The 17,811-nt window shown below is 39.9% G+C and overlaps 1 protein-coding gene across 1 annotated transcript in view; it reads left to right on the top strand.

Moving 5' to 3' along the window:
- RIOK1 (RIO kinase 1) overlaps positions 1–3,383 on the top strand; it is a 63,473-nt gene extending 60,090 nt beyond the window's left edge. Inside the window, exon 19 of the mRNA XM_058176468.1 lies at positions 2,917–3,383. Coding sequence (XP_058032451.1) covers positions 2,917–2,922 — 6 coding nt within the window. The 3' untranslated portion in view covers positions 2,923–3,383. The remainder of the gene's footprint in view (positions 1–2,916) is intronic.
- The last annotated feature ends 14,428 nt before the right edge of the window (positions 3,384–17,811 follow it).

Below are 17,811 nucleotides of genomic sequence, written 5' to 3'. Positions count from 1 at the left end.
CCCCGATGGAGAGGGTGCGCAACTTGGGTGTGCTCCTGGATGGGCGGTTGTATTTTGAAGAACATTTGACGACCGTCTCCAGGAGAGCTTTTTATCAGGTTCGCCTGATCCGCCAGTTGCATCCCTTCCTGGACCGGGATGCCCTATGCACGGTCACTCATGCTCTCGTTACTTCTCGCTAGACTGTTGGTCATGGGGAATTTCAATCTGCCATCAACCGGCGTGGCATCCTCGGCGGCTCGGGAGTTCATGGCTTCCATGATGGCCATGGACCTGATTCAATTAATTGATGGCCCTACCCACGTTGAGGGAGGCACCCTAGATCTTTATCTCTGGCCAGTGGTTGAATGATCTGGTTTTAAATGATTTAGTTGTCGAACCTTTGTCATGGTCAGATCATTTTCTCCTTCGTCTAGACTTTCTGACCACTACCCACCACTGCAGGGAGACGGAACCAATGCGTTGATTCCGTCCCAGACGCCTGATGGACCCAGAGAGGTTCCTGACGGAGCTTGGGCCATTTCCCGAGAATCTGGCCCATGACACAACTGAAGAACTAGTCGCGGCCTGGGAACAGGCTGCGGCTGGAGCTTTGGACCGTGTTGTGCCTTTGCGGCCTCTGACCTGGCGTCGGTCTCAACCAGCTCCTTGGTTCTCCAAGGAGCTGAGGGAGATGAAACGCCGGAGAAGACGCCTAGAGAGTGTCTGGAGATCCAGCCAGGCTGACTGGACACTAGTTAGGTCCTATAGCAGGACCTACCTAGTGGCATTGAGGGATGCGAAACGTTCCTACGTTTCCTCCCTCATTGCGTCGGCAGATAACCGCCCGGCCGCCCTGTTTTGGGTGACCCGCTCTCTCCTTCAACAGGAGGGGCGGGAGGACCCCCTACAAGGGCGTGCCGAGGAGTTTAACGGTTATCTATATGATAAAATCGTTCAGCTTCGGGACAGATTGGATCAAAATTGGGTAGATCCAGGCAAGAGTTCCGAGACCCGTCTTGTTGAGGTGGTTTGGGATAATTTTGACCCTGTGACTCCCGAGGACATGGACAGGTTGCTGGGTAGGTTGAATGCCACCACATGTTTACTGGATCCGTGCCCCTCCTGGTTGGTGCTGGCCACGCAGGAGGTGACACGAGGCTGGCTCCGGGGGATTACAAATGCTTCTTTGTGGGAGGGGGTCTTTCCCGCTGCCTTGAAAGAGGCGGTGGTGAGACCCCTCCTCAAGAAGCCTTCCCTGGACCCAGCTGTTTTAGGAAATTACCACCCAGTCTCCAAACTTCGCTTCACGGCGAAGGTTGTAGAGAGTGCGGTGGCATGTCAGCTACCCCAGTACCTGGATGAAACTGTCTATCTAGACCCGTTCCAGTCCGGCTTTTGGCCCGGATACAGTACGGAGACAGCTTTGGTCGTGTTGGTGGATGATCTCTGGAGGGCCAGGGATAAGGGTTATTCCTCTGCCCTGGTCCTATTAGACCTCTCAGCGGCTTTTGATACCATCGACTATGCTATCCTGCTGGGCCGGTTGGTGAGGGTTGGGAGTGGAGGCACCGTTTATCGGTGGTTCTCCTCCTACCTCTCTGACCGGACGCAGACGGTGTTGACAGGGGGCAGAGATCGACCCGAGGTGCCTCGTGTGGGGTGCCGCAGGGATCGATTCTCTCACCCCTCCTGTTCAACATCTATATGAAGCCGCTGGGTGAGATCATCAGTGGTTTTGGGGTGAGATACCAACTGTACGCTGATGACACGCAGCTGTACTTTTCCACCCCAGGCCACCCCAGCGAAGCTGTCGAAGTGCTGTCCCAGTGTTTGGAAGCCGTACGGGTCTGGATGGGGAGGAACAGGCTCAAACTTAATCCCTCCAAGACGGAGTGGCTGTGGATGCCGGCACCCCAGTACAGTCAGCTGCAGATGCGGCTGTCTGTCAGGGGCGAGTCGTTGGCCCCGATGGAGAGGGTACGCAAGTTGGGCGTGCTCCTGGATGGGTGGTTGTCCTTTGAAGAACATTTGACGACCGTCTCCAGGAGAGCTTTTTATCAGGTTCGCCTGATCTGCCAGTTGCGTCCCTTCCTGGACCGGGATGCCCTATGCACGGTCACTCATGCTCTCGTTACCTCTCGCTTGAACTACTGCAATGTTCTCTACATGGGGCTCCCCTTGAAGAGCACTCGGAGACTTCAGCTAGTCCAGAATGCGGCTGCGCGGGTTATTGAGGGAGCGGTTCGGAGCTCCCACGTAACACCTATCCTGCGCAGACTGCACTGGCTACCTGTTGTTTTCTGAGTACGCTTCAAGGTATTGGTTACCATCTTTAAAGCGCTCCATGACTTAGGACCGGGTTACTTACGGGACCGTCTACTGCCGTCTTCTATCTCCCAGCGTCCGGTGTGTTCCCACAGAGAGGGACTCCTCAGGGTGCCGTCAGCCAAACAGTGTCGACTGGCGGCCCCCAGGGGGAGGGCCTTCTCTGTGGGGGCTCCTACCCTGTGGAACGAGCTTCCCCTTGGGCTTCGACAATTACCTGACCTTACTTAGGACCTTTCGCCGCGAACTTAAAACCTATTTATTTCGTATGGCTGGACTGGCCTGATTCTTAAATTTTAATTGAATTTAATGGGTTTTAAATTTCTGTAATTTTATAGGGTGTAATGTTATTTTAAATTTTCTGGCTAATTGAATAAGTTTCTTAAGGGTTGTTTTTAATATTGTGTATGTTTCTGTTTGTATTTTATTTGGCTGTTCACCGCCCTGAGTCCTTCGGGAGAAGGGCGGTATACAAATTAAAATATTATTATTATTATTATATTATTTAAAAAAAAGCAATGATGGGGCTTTTATACCTTTAAAGTTATGTAGAATACTTTTTAGCCAACAATAAAATTGCAAGAACCCTCTCCACTTCTACATTTGCAGGAGTGAATGCAAAGAGGTGTAAAAGAAAAAAAATTGAGATGAAGGCCAGAATTCTACAATCAAAATCCTGCTCCTTGTTAAATGTGCATTGCATAGTTGTGGTTGCTATCTTGATTTTTTCCACATATTTTAGCAACGTCAAAGGTGACATGCCAAACATTTTGGGTGACTCATCAACATTCACCAACTCCTGACAACAACTGTTCTCCCTGTTTGTGTTACCAAAGAAACTGAAGGACAAAAATATAAGATATTCGCGACCCTGCACCATCCAAAACTTAAAATGGATTCTCACTGTTTGTATCAGTATGTGATTTTTGTCATCTTCAGAATTGTGGTTTGTGGGGACATGAAAGAGAGAGCAACTTGCAAAATGTTATAGGATTGTGGCAGCCACACAATGCAGTTGTCTTCCAGTCACTGCATAAAGTGGTTTTTGGACATCAAACCTCATTTTTAAAGTGCAAGTGCAGAACATATTGCAATCTCCAAAATGAATGTACTATCTGTATGAGCGATTGTGTAAAAGCAGTGTTTGCATTTGTATGAAAAAAAAACTGCACTGAATTACAAATGAATATGTACAGAATTGTTTCTCTTTAGTTCAGGGAGGGAGGAGGGGGCAGTGATGCACCAGCAGAGTTAAATTAGGTATTTTCCAATTTTTTTTTGACCTGCCAAGCCCAAAATGTTTACTATCACTGCCCTACTTGCAGATTTCCCTTTACACCTGGCCTGCTTATTGAAGTTTCCTGGCCTTAATTCACATTGTGGATTAGGTAATCCCTACATTGTTCAAGTGGGTGGGGGGAAATGAATTCGTTTTGCAGTGCAACATTCATATCACTCATTAACTCAGAGTATCTCATTATGTTTAATAGGAACTGTAAATGTTTGCAGCAACTATAGGTGTCCTTTAAATCTTTAAAGACACTGATCAGCTCCAGCCAGAGTGATCCAATGGGAAAGGAATGAGGAGTTATTATTAAAATGTCTGGAGGGGACAAGGTTATTTTCCCCCTCCTCAGAGACAAGATTGCAGCCTCAGCCCACAGTGTGAACTAAAGTTACCTTTTTCTTTGCAATTGTCCGACAGGATTCCTTTTTATACTTATAAAACAGCTGAAAATGACCAAATTATACTTTTAAGGTCAACTATATGAAAAACACAGTTTACTGAACAAGCAACTATTTTGTGTCTTCATATATTAAACCAGGGGTCTCCAACCTTGGTCCCTTTAAGACTTGTGGACTTCAACTCCCAGAAGTTGGAGACCCCTGTATTAAACTATAAAATTATTGAAAACCAGACTGACTGGGCTTACATTAAATTCACACATATTTCTTTTCTACCTTCCTTTTGTACAACTAAAGGTGGTCTATATAATAATGTTCTCTCTTCCTATTTTCCCCAACAGTCCTTTTGGGTGGGTTGGATGGAGAGAGTGAGTGCCTGGCCCAGCTGACTTTCATGTCATGAGGTAAAGCAAAACTTACAATCTTCTAGTTTTTTTTGCCCAGTACCTACTACTACAAGAGATCGGCTAATACACTAAGCCAGTGGTAAAATTCAATTTTCTTTACTACTGGTTCTGTGGGCGTGGCTTGGTGGGCGTGGTGGGGGAAGAATGCTGCAAAATCTCCATTTCCACCCCACTCCAGGGGAAGGATACTGCAAAATCCCCATTCCCACTCCACTCTGGGACCAGCCAGAGATGGTATTTGCTGGTTCTCTGAACTACTCAAAATTTCAGCTACCAGTTCTCCAAACTATTCAAAATTTCCGCTACCGGTTTTCCAGAACCTGTCAGAATCTGCTGGATTTCACCCCTGCACTAAGCCACAAATGGGTGAAGCACACTTTGGCATTGTTGTTGTTAGTTGCGAAGTCATGTCCGACCCATCGTGACCCCATGGACAGTGTTCCTCCAGGCCTTCCTGTCCTCTACCATCTTCTGGAGTCCATTTAAGCTCACACCGATTGCTTCAGTGACTCCATCCAGCCACCTCGTTCTCTGTAGTCCCCTTCTTCTTTTGCCCTCAATTTTTCCCAGCATTAGGCTCTTCTCCAGTGAATACAGTTTTGGATTTTGGACTCCACGGTTTGGCATAGTATGTGTGAATCTAGCACATCATACATTAAATAGGTAAAGTAGTACTGTAGTTATAAACTTGGTTTATATGTTGTGTTGAAATACAAGTTATTTAACCATAGCTAAATAAACACAGTTAGGTGAGCTCAATGGCTGGGTTCATACTGTACATCATATTTGGCCAAATTAAAGAAATCCACTTATGGCTTGTGCTGCATCTGAATGCAACAACAGATTCCCCCCTAGGATTTTTACACTTTCTACCTTCCCTACTTTTTAAAATTATCCTGAGCCTGGCCTCATAGACCACTTTAGAGAAGAGGTGCCATATTTTCATACTATCTTTATATGCAATTTTATAAGAAAGACAACTGTAGTAACAACTACTATAGAAAACCACTGAGCTGGTGATGTCTGCTATCCAAATATTGCTAATTACTGACTGGCAACTCCCAAGGCCCCTATTTTCTAACACTCTTTTAAAAACTTGGACTACATAAACCTTCAAATAGCAGGCACTTTTATACAGAGGACCCATAGTCCACTCGCCCCATCATGCCAAATTCCAACCAGACGAATAGCAGACCTCGGATAAAAAGGACAGCATGGGAAGGTTTTAAAACTTTAGTTTCCCATGATCTTGTTCCCATTTTAATTCTTTGTATCTATAGCCGGTTAATTTCAGAATTAATGCAAATCCAGTCCAAATTTAAAGAGGAGACTCACAGTGGGGTTTGGGGTTTTTTTTGGGGGGGGAGAATGCTTTTGACAGGTATATATATTTCACTATTGAATGCTGAATTGATAATCTTTTTCCCACCTTACATTTTCAAATACTATAGACCGAAATGTTTGTTTTTGGGTCATCCCTCCACTCAATGTTAGTCAAAGGCAAAGATCTTGATGCCCTCCAGATGGTTTCTGGCTATTAGCAAGTTGAGTGGAACAGTGGGATAAACTTTTGGACATCTGGCATTTTTCAAAAATGACTTGACTTACTCTTGACTTAAAGGGCTGATCAAATAAAAACAAAAGGAATGTGCTTGTTTTTTTTTTTAAAACATGCCTTGCTCCTTTGCCTAATTTAATGTACATGATGCAAGGAAGAACGCAAATCACCCATCCATTAAAAAAAAAATTAAAAATTGCTCCAGGGACATTAGTGTGGATATGGAACTGGTTTTTCTCAAGCTCAAATTTTGGGGAAAGATTTCATTGATGCAGTAGATATATAGCTATATTTTTTATGGTAAGCTCATGCAGCCGTTCCTTCCTGAAAATATTTATGCATGCTCCTTGGTTTCTATTTTGACAACTTTCTGCCTTAGAATTTTCTGATTTTTAAATCTCTGCAATATCCTCCAAATTTATCTCATTCCTCCAATTGCCTCCATGTTTTGTCCCAAAATTAGTGCCCCTCAGCTTGAAACTATCTCTTTGTTGTTCTGGAAGACTGTGATTTTTCTTTAAACTGCAGAGCTTAACCTCAAGAGTTCTGTGGATGACTTTGATGTTGCTCCACCCTGCTTAATTTCTTGATGTTCCTCACTTACTTTTCATTCCTTTGCCTTTCCCATGATTGGTGTTCAGAGGAGAGAGGAGGCATATCCTACAGGGAGGACTGATTATACTTGTTAATGAAAATTTCAACTTTACATCTTTTAAAACTTGGTGGGTTTTGTTTTCACCCAAATTATCTGCTGTTTCTTCAGATGGTTATGCATGCAGGTCATTTATAATTTTTTCAGAGTTTAAAATATTTCAACAACAGCCTAGGCAAAGTATCAGTGTGTTTTGTTGCTGCCTCTTTTACCAATTGCTTCCACCCCTGGGGGTCTGCATGGCTTACATCACACTTTCCATCTGCCTTTTCCAGATTCTTTCTTTGTTTACACCCATTCGTGCCTTCAGAAAACTTGATTGCAGGCAACATCATTTCTATCTGCAATGTCTTGGGGTTGAATAAAACTTTGGATCTGAATGTGCAGATTGGAGGCATACAAAAACCACTTTCTAAGTTAGCTGCTTCCAACTTTGAATTCCATGCTGTTTATCAATTTAAGAAAGACACACCTGACATCTAATTAAAACTGGGAAGTTGCCCAGAATCAATTGGCAAGCTGATGTTACTCAAGACTGGAAATTATCTATCCCATGTTACAAATGAGTTCAAAGCACAGCTTTGATCTTAAATCTTTAAGCCACAGTAACAATATTGACAACATATGAATGCATTATAACAGAAGCTGCTGGCACGCTTTGATTAGGATTTGTTTCAGTGGTAAAGTTATGGATGAAACTGTTTTAGAAAAAAAAGGTTCTGTAATTAAGACTTATATGCAGCAAGGAAAAAAAACAAAACAGAAGCACTGGCACTCCTTAGGGCAGGACCCATAGCTTAACTATCCAAGTACTGTAGGTGTGACTCATTAATACTTGTTTTAAAAAAGACACACCTCTTGGAAACAAGCTCTGAATGCCAAACAGAAAATTGCTTGTGTGAAGAAATGTAATTCATGTTACAACTAGCAGCTCTGTGGATTCCTGACAGTAAAGCATATACACCATTTACAGAATGATTACCATGAGTGAGTTACACTTTATGTTTTATTCTGAGAAAGACACCTGATAAGGAAGCCGAATCTTGGATCAAATAGCTTTTTCATGCATGTGGCTCTTTCCTGAATGGGTTATTCACCTGCATGGGAGGAGTAGACTTTCCTGAATGGGCAGTTCTCTTACAGCAGTGGAATAGGGGAAGAGATGAATACTTGGAACAAACCACAGTTTTTGCCTTGAGAATGAGAATGTACAGAAGGGACCAGAACTGGGAGTTGCCTGAAGAAAGAGCCCTTGGGTTACAACATCTATTGCCTCTCTACTACATACCTTCTGATTCCAGCAGAATCATTTGAGCAGAGCTCTATTGATGCCCATCTCAGCAAGATGAGCAGAGTACTGTAGGTGTACTCAGTACAAATACAAGAAATGTAGCAGGTATGGCTTGGTCACATTTTGTTGGACTGACCACAACTTGAACCTCTAAATAGAAATGATCCTTGGCTCCATTAGTTAAGAAAGGTAAATTTTTATTAGTCATCAAGTATATTGCAGCATCACATAGCCAGAACTGAGAATCACACGCCAAAAACTCTAAGTTCTACTTCCCCTTCTGTTGGCCTTTCATTGCCCGCCTCCATGTAACCAATCAAGTCCATGCAAGATGTTTTCACAATGGTCAGTCCAAGCGCCGTTTGGTATGCGGCTCTCTCCTCCTTCCAGCTGAGTGACCTTGAGGCAGCATCTTGAGAAGGTAAAGAACCTACTTTTGATTTCCCAAGCATTCCTCCTCCTCAAGTTCATGGAAGTCTGTTACCACCTAACAGCACAGCAAGCATAAGGTAGCAGCTGACACATTTTTAAGCAAGTGAAAAAAATATACATTGCCAATTACAGGACCCATATCCATATAAAAAATAAGGTTTATTTCACTAAATCATTAGCTCCATTTTGGTAAATAAAGAAAATATTGTCAATATGCCAAAAGTCTTCAAAATATTCTCTGGACTTCCTTGGCTATACTGTAAATAACTGCAAATGAAGGAGAGTTGAAACTGGAAAGGAATACAAATAACACTGAAAGATTAATGTCATTACATTGTCACAGATTGCTCAGATATAGGCCACAACTTTTAAAGAAGTATCATAAACTTTCTTCTTGTTCTATGTGTAAATATATCGGAAATATTTGTATACAGTAGGATTTTGCTGCTCTTTTGGTTCAATGTTTTCTGTTTTTAAAACATTTCTTTTTGTTAATGTTTTTATAATGTAAGGATATTTTAACACCATATTGTCAGATTTAACATAAAGAGTTGTTGGAGAAGGCCTACCTGAATCAGTCATTTCTGAGAGAGGATTTCTTAATGGTGAATGTACAAACAAAAAGAAAATATGTACGCACATATAATTCTACACTTATAGTGAGCTAGTTTTCTTACATTCTTATTTATTTATTTAATTTTGTCATAACAATATACACAAGCATAACAATCATAACACAAAAGATTATATAATATATAAACATATATATGAGGAGAAACAAGGTAGTATAAGCATATATATATATATATATAGGGGAAGAAACAATAGGACAGGAACGGTAGGCACATTTGTGCTCTTATGCACGCCCCTTAGAGTCCTCTTAGGAATGTGGTGAAGTCAACAGTGGATAGATTTTTAATAAAACTTTTGGGGTTATGAGAAGAGACCACAAAGTCAGGTAATGCATTCCAAGCATAGATAATTCTGTTACAGAAATCGTGTTTTCTGCAATCTAAACTGGTGCGGTTGACATTAAGTTTAAATCTGTTGGTAGCTCTTGTGTTATTGTAGTTGAAACTGAAGTAGTCATTGGCAGGAAGGACATTATAATGGATGATTCTATGAGCTAAACCCAGGTCCTGTCGAAGGCGACAAAGTTCCAAGTTTTCTAGACCCAGGATATCAAGTCTGGTGGAATAAGGTATTTTATTGGTTACGGAGGAGTGGAGAACTCTTCTCATAAAATACCTTTGGACACGCTCAACTGTATTGATATCAGATATATGGTATGGGTTCCAGGCAGGCGAGCAGTAATCAAGAATTGGCCTAGCAAAAGTTTTATATGCTCTGGTCAGTAGCGTGGTGTTTTTGGAAAAGAAGCTACATAGAATTAAGTTAACAACTTTTAGAGCCTTTTTTGCTATATAGTTGCAATGGGCTTTGGCACTTAGATCGTTAGATATAAAAACTCCAAGGTCTTTGACTGGGTGGGGGTCATCTGTGAGGTAATGTCCATCAAGCATGTACTTAGTGATTGGATTCTTTCTTCCAATATGTAGGACTGAGAATTTGCTGGTTGAGATTCATAGTTGCCAAATTTTAGACCAAGTGGTTAGATGATCAAGTTCTTTTTGAATTGTAGATGTATTGTCAGTGGTGTTAAAAAGTTTGACATCATCAGCAAAGAGAACACAGTCACTTGAGATGTGATCACAAAGATCATTTATGAATACTATAAAGAGAGTTGGTCCAAGAATGCTACCTTAAGGAACACCACTCTTGACAGGAACAGGATTTGATATAGCACTACCAACCTTAACCACTTGTCTTTTCAACAGAAAAGCAGATATCCAGTTGTGTAAGGGTCCTGAAATGCCATAGGATTTTAATTTAGGAGAAGTTTATCATGTACTACTGAGTCAAAAGCTTTACAGAAGTCTATGTATATTGCATCTATTGTTTTACCTAGATCAAGATTTGTAGTCCATAGGTTTTTACAGTGGAGAAGTTGTAAATTGCATGATAATTTTTTTCTGAAGCCAAATTGTTTATTTGAGAGTAAGTTGTGTAATTCTAAGTGCAAGGTAATGGATTGGTTGATGATGGATTCCATTACTTTGCAGGCGACGCAGCATAGGGAGATTGGTCTATAATTTTCAACTAAGCTGGGGTCGCCTTTTTTGAAAATTGGAATGACTGTGGCTAGTGACCAGAGATTGGGAAGGGAACTGGTTGTGAAAGTTTTATTAAAGATTATACTTAGGGGTTCTGCTAAATTACTAGAAAGTTTTTTTAAGAAGTAGGCACAAAGTCCATCAGGTCCAATGGATAGAGATGGTTTCAAGTTGCGAAGAGCTTTTCCAACATTATCTTCAGTAAAATCTATATTTGTTAAGTCGTCATACTCATTTCTTGTACGATTTGGGAATGTTGGATATGTGTCATCACTGTTGACAAAAACTGAGCCAAAGGATTTGTTAAAGAGGTTTGCTTTAGTTGTTTCGTTATTGTATTCTTTGCCGTTAGAATCTTTTAGTGGTGGGATGGATCTAGAGTCTTTAAGCTTATTGTTAACAAAATGATAGAAGGCACGACTGGAATTTGTGCGCAGAAAGTTCTCTTCTTGCTTGTTGTGGTAATTTGTGCATTCGATTTTTATTTGGTTGCATATATTTCTGTAGTGGTTTTTAAAATTTGCTACATAGCCCTTTTTGTTTCTTTTCCAGAGGGATTTTTTTTTAGATTGAAGCTTTTTTATTGATATGGGTAGTTTGCTTTTCCTGATCTTGGTGGTAGTTCTAACAACAAAGAATGCAATGACGAAACAGTTAAAGCAAACCTCTTCAACATTTTCTTTGGCTCAGTTTTGTTAACTCTGATAACACATATCCGACATTCCACAAATGTACCAGCAATGATTATGATGACTTAACTCATATAGATTTCACAGAAGATAACGTTGGAAAAGCTCTTCATAACTTAAAACCATCGCTATCTATTGGACCCGATGGACTATGTGCATACTTCTTAAAAAAACTTTCCATTAATATAGCAGAACCCCTAAGTATTATCTTTGATAAAGCTTTCACTACCAGTTCCCTTCCCAAACTTTGGTCACTAGCCACAGTCATCCCTATCTTCAAAAAAGGAGACCCCAGCTTAGTCGAAAATTACAGACCGATCTCTCTTTGCTGCGTCACCTGCAAAGTCATGGAATCAATCATCAACCAATCCATTACCTCACACTTAGAAACTAACAACCTACTCTCCAATAAACAATTTGGTTTCAGGAAAAAATTATCATGTAACTTACAACTTCTCCACTGTAAAAACATATGGACTACAAATCTTGATCAAGGCAAATCAATAGATGCAATCTACATAGACTTCTGCAAAGCTTTTGGCTCAGTAGTACATGATAAACTTCTCCTAAAACTAATAACCTCTGGCATCTCAGGACCCCTCCACAAATGGATATCTGCTTTTCTGTCTAACAGACAACAAGTGGTCAAAATTGGCCTAGCAAAAGTTTTATATGCTCTGGTCAGTAGCGTGGTGTTTTTTGGAAAAGAAACTACATAGAATTAAGTTAACAACTTTTAGAGCCTTTTTTGCTATATAGTTGCAGTGGGCTTTGGCACTTAGATCGTTAGATATAAAAACTCCAAGGTCTTTGACTGGGTGGGGGTCATCTGTGAGGTAATGTCCATCAAGCATGTACTTAGTGATTGGGTTCTTTCTTCCAATATGTAGGACTGAGCATTTGCTGGTTGAGATTCGTAGTTGCCAAATTTTAGACCAAGCGGTTAGATGATCAAGGTCTTTTTGAATTGTAGATGTATTGTCAGTGGTGTTAAAAAGTTTGACATCATCAGCAAAGAGAACACAGTCACTTGAGATGTGATCACAAAGATCATTTATGAATACTATAAAGAGAGTTGGTCCAAGAACGCTACCTTGAGGAACACCACTCTTGACAGGAACAGGATTTGATATAGCACTACCAACCTTAACCACTTGTCTGTTCGACAGAAAAGCAGATATCCAGTTGTGTAAGGGTCCTGAAATACCATAGGATTTTAATTTTAGGAGAAGTTTATAATGTACTACTGAGTCAAAAGCTTTACAGAAGTCTATGTAGATTGCATCTATTGTTTTACCTAGATCAAGATTTGTAGTGCATAGGTTTTTACAGTGGAAAAGTTGTAAATTACATGATAATTTTTTTCGGAAGCCAAATTGTTTATTTGAGAGTAAGTTGTGTAATTCTAAGTGCAAGGTAATGGATTGGTTGATGATGGATTCCATTATTTTGCAGGCGACGCAGCATAGGGAGATTGGTCTATAATTTTCAACTAAGCTGGGGTCGCCTTTTTTGAAAATTGGAATGACTGTGGCTAGTGACCAGAGATTGGGAAGGGAACTGGTTGTGAAAGTTTTATTAAAGATTATACTTAGGGGTTCTGCTAAATTACTAGAAAGTTTTTTTAAGAAGTAGGCACAAAGTCCATCAGGTCCAATGGATAGAGATGGTTTCAAGTTGCGAAGAGCTTTTCCAACATTATCTTCAGTAAAATCTATATTTGTTAAGTCGTCATACTCATTTCTTGTACGATTTGGGAATGTCGGATATGTGTCATCACTGTTGACAAAAACTGAGCCAAAGAATTTGTTAAAGAGGTTTGCTTTAGTTGTTTCGTTATTGTATTCTTTGCCGTTAGAATCTTTTAGTGGTGGGATGGATCTAGAGTCTTTAAGCTTATTGTTAACAAAATTATAGAAGGCACGACTGGAATTTGTGCGCAGAAAGTTCTCTTCTTGCTTGTTGTGGTAATTTGTGCATTCGATTTTTATTTGGTTGCATATATTTCTGTAGCGGTTTTTAAAATTTGCTACATAGCCCTTTTTGTTTCTTTTCCAGAGGGATTTTTTTTTAGATTGAAGCTTTTTTATTGATATGGGTAGTTTGCTTTTCCTGATCTTGGTGGTAGTTCTAACAACAAAGAATGCAATGACGAAACAGTTAAAGCAAACCTCTTCAACATTTTCTTTGGCTCAGTTTTGTTAACTCTGATAACACATATCCGACATTCCACAAATGTACCAGCAATGATTATGATGACTTAACTCATATAGATTTCACAGAAGATAACGTTGGAAAAGCTCTTCATAACTTAAAACCATCGCTATCTATTGGACCCGATGGACTATGTGCATACTTCTTAAAAAAACTTTCCATTAATATAGCAGAACCCCTAAGTATTATCTTTGATAAAGCTTTCACTACCAGTTCCCTTCCCAAACTTTGGTCACTAGCTACGGTCATCCCTATCTTCAAAAAAGGAGACCCCAGCTTAGTCGAAAATTACAGACCGATCTCTCTTTGCTGCGTCACCTGCAAAGTCATGGAATCAATCATCAACCAATCCATTACCTCATACTTAGAAACTAACAACCTACTCTCCAATAAACAATTTGGTTTCAGGAAAAAATTATCATGTAACTTACAACTTCTCCACTGTAAAAACATATGGACTACAAATCTTGATCAAGGCAAATCAATAGATGCAATCTACATAGACTTCTGTAAAGCTTTTGACTCAGTAGTACACGATAAACTTCTCCTAAAACTAATATCCTATGGCATCTCAGGACCCCTTCACAAATGGATATCTGCTTTTCTGTCTAACAGACAACAAGTGGTCAAAATTGGCAATGCTTTATCAAATCCTGTTTCTGTCAAGAGTGGCATTCCTCAAGGCAGCGTCCTTGGACCAACACTCTTTATACTATACATTAATGATCTTTGTGACCATATCTCAAGTAATTGTGTTCTCTTTGCTGACGATGTCAAACTATTTAACACCACAGACAATACTTCTATCATTCAAAACGACCTTGATCATCTAACCGCTTGGTCTAAAAATTGGCAGCTTGAAATTTCAACCAGCAAATGCTCAGTCTTACATATAGGAAGAAAGAACCCAATCACTAAGTACATGCTTGATGGACATTACCTCACAGATACTAGATGACCCCCATCCCGTTAAAGACCTTGGAGTTTTCATGTCAAATGATCTAAGTGCCAAAGCCCACTGCAACTACATAGCAAAAAAAGCTTTAAGAGTTGTAAACCTAATCTTGCGTAGCTTCTTTTCCAAAAACACCACACTACTAACCAGAGCATATAAAACATTTGCTAGACCAATTCTAGAATACAGCTCGTCTGTTTGGAACCCTCACCACATCTCTGACATCAATACAATTGAACGTGTCCAGAAATATTTTACAAGAAGAGTTCTCCATTCCTCTGAAAACAACAAAATACCTTATCCCACCAGACTTGAAATCCTAGGCTTAGAAAACTTGGAACTCCGTCGCCTTCGACAAGACCTAAGTTTAACTCACAGAATCATCTATTGTAATGTCCTTCCTGTCAAAGACTACTTCAGCTTTAATTGCAATAATACTAGAGCAACTAATAGATTTAAACTTAATGTCAACCGTTTTAATCTAGATTGCAGAAAATATGACTTCTGTAACAGAATCATCAGTGCTTGGAATACTTTACCTGACTCTGTGGTCTCTTCCCATAATCCTAAAAGCTTTAACCAAAAACTTTCTACTATTGACCTCACCCCATTCCTAAGAGGACCATAAGCGGCGTGCATAAGCGCACAAACGTGCCTACCGTTCCTGTCCTATTGTTTTTCTTTTCTTCTTCCTATATATATATATATGCTTATACCTCCTATATTCACTCATATATGTGTTTATATACTATATAATCTTTTTGTATGATACCTACATATATTGTTGTGACAAAATAAATAAATAAATAAATAGTCTTTCAAAAAGACATGAAATAGATTGTTTTTTACAAAGTACGTATTGCTTATTAACAGCTACCTTCCCCCAGCTCCTGCCAACATGTTAATGACTTATAGGCTTATGGGAGAGATGGTTCAACATTGATTACCACCTTGTCTTTCTATTTTACCTTTCTCCTATTTTTTTACATATTTTATAAGTTCTAAGTTGTGAAGTGTTCTCTCTATGCAATACCTCTAGTTTATATCATTCTTTTCTAAACATCAATTCTGGTTCACTTTGCTCTTTGCTCCTCACTTTATAATATTATAAACTCTGCAATCTTTGCTTTCTTGCTAATCCTCTAGTCATGGGAAATAATTAACTAGTCAAAAAGAAATGTCTTTGGGTCCAAATAGTTGTTGTCTAATAATTTATATAGGCTTTTTTCCAAGCTGCCTTAGAATTTATTTTCTCACCTTCAATAAGAAACAGCACATGGGTAATATGGTTAAATGAGTCTAAAACAGTAGTGGGTTTCAATTTTGGCTGCTACCGGTTCGCTTGTAGGTGCGCGCGTGCTCACATGAAGCTTTTGCGCATGCACAGAGACGTCCAGGCGGGTGGGCAGAGCCTCACGCTGTCACTACAGGTTCTCCTGAATCGGGGCAAATAGGTAGCAACCCACCACTGGTCTAAAAGCCAAACTATATTCTCCCTCTCAAAACAGCAATATCTGACTTATTTGCAGATGGCTTCCAATGTCACCAATCTCTTTCCACTTATGACTGTATGATTATAACTTGTTGCTGGCAATCCTTATGATTTATATTGATATATTGATCATCAATTGTGTTGTAAATGTTGTACCTTGATGAAGGTATCTTTTCTTTTATGTACACTGAGAGCATATGCACCAAGACAAATTCCTTGTGTGTCCAATCACACTTGGCCAATAAAAAATTCTATTCTATTCTATTAATGCTGGCTTGGATGTTGCTTTCCTCCACTTCTTGACAACTTTTTATGGATGTTAATTGCAGTTTCTATGCATTAATCAATTAATTAGTCAGGAAAGGGGAAAAGAGGGAAGGAGGCCTATCCACCAGTGTGAAGTAGTCCCTAGACCAGGGGTGGCAAACTCGAGGCCCGCGGGCTGGATGCATCATGCACTGGCCACGTTTTAGCGAAGTGGAAAAAAGTCATGATACGTCACGTCACGTAATGACATGACGCCACGAGTTTGACACCCCTGCGCTAGACAGACTATTTGATCACACCACCAATGGAATGGTCGGTGAATCACATGAAACACCTTGAAAATGTCATGAATTGCTGTTGGCGGAAAAAGGAAAACAATACTGATATACATAATAATTATTTGGGGAGTAAATGAAGGCAATGTCATGGAAACAGAAAAACAAAAAGGTTTACCAGGACATTCTTGTTTCCTCATTAGATGCAAGTTGGGAAAGCCCAAAAATAAATGCTATTATGTAGTTGAGAGATATAATGAGTGATAGCTTCTTCTGCCACCATCAGTAATTTGGTAGTTTTTTGTTAAAAGGAGGGGAAACACCTTGCTACTGCTATTTAGCAAGTTCAAGAATGAGGTTTTAAAATCTGTTACACACACACTTCAGGAGAAATGGACATTTTTGCACCGAGTCCTTGTCCTGTTCCTCAGCTCTGCAGCAGTGTGAGTGACACATCTGAGGAGAATGTCTGAAACTAATGAGTGGAGATGTGGTAAGCTCATGGACTAGACCTGGAAGATATGAAGAACCAATACACTGAAAATGAGCTATTGTCCCTCAAAAAGTAACGAGTGTTCTGCAAATAAAATTGCTGGTAGCCTCTCAAGATTTCAGGTGGCTTTGTTCTATTTTGAAAAGTTTTCTCGGGGCCTATTTAAATGCAATTGCGTATTTAACTTTACTGTATGGCATGAATCCATATACTGGTTCTTTCTGTTTTCTTCAACACCGCAATCAGGTGCTTGCAAATTGCTAAAAAGAGAAATTGAAGAGAGCAATTCCTCAGAAAGCAGCCAGGTAAAAATCATGTAAGCAAGGAGAAGCACTTAGACTTCAGCTTAGTCATATAAATACAGCATGATCAGTTCCCATGAGGAAAAGGAATTTCTTACTTAAAGCATCCTATAGTTTAATCACTACACCCATTGTTTACCTGGTTGCAATGAAAATACCAAAAGTTTTAATTTAGCTACTGATAATAGTGCTACTGCTATAGTCTAAAACAGTAATGACATTAAAACTGTTACACGTATATTTGAGGTTTTATAGATTTGTGAGAAATGACTGGACCCAACCCATAATTTTTTAACTCTTGTTCAATGCCCCAGCATGCTCTAGAGATCAGATGCTTAGCAGTATATAGTGAGTCACCATTATATGTCAGATACTACCAGTAAATTTATAGTTTATACTAATAATTGAGCCATGTTCTGCATTTTTGGCCACGTTATAATATTTCTTTTTAACTTCTTTTTAATGTTTATACATTGTATTTTTACTAGGCTGTACACCGCCCTGAGTCCTTCGGGAGAAGGGCGGTATAAAAAAAATTGAAATAAATAAATAAATAAATCTTTACAGTACTGAGTTTTAAGGGCAACATTGGCAACCTAAGTTTTAAAGGTGCCTGT

The sequence above is a fragment of the Ahaetulla prasina genome, chromosome 3, assembly GCF_028640845.1.
Source record: "Ahaetulla prasina isolate Xishuangbanna chromosome 3, ASM2864084v1, whole genome shotgun sequence".
Taxonomy (NCBI): Eukaryota; Metazoa; Chordata; class Lepidosauria; order Squamata; family Colubridae; genus Ahaetulla; species Ahaetulla prasina.
The sequence above is the reverse complement of the archived record's forward strand: the minus strand, read 5'-3'. Positions and strand labels throughout refer to the sequence as shown.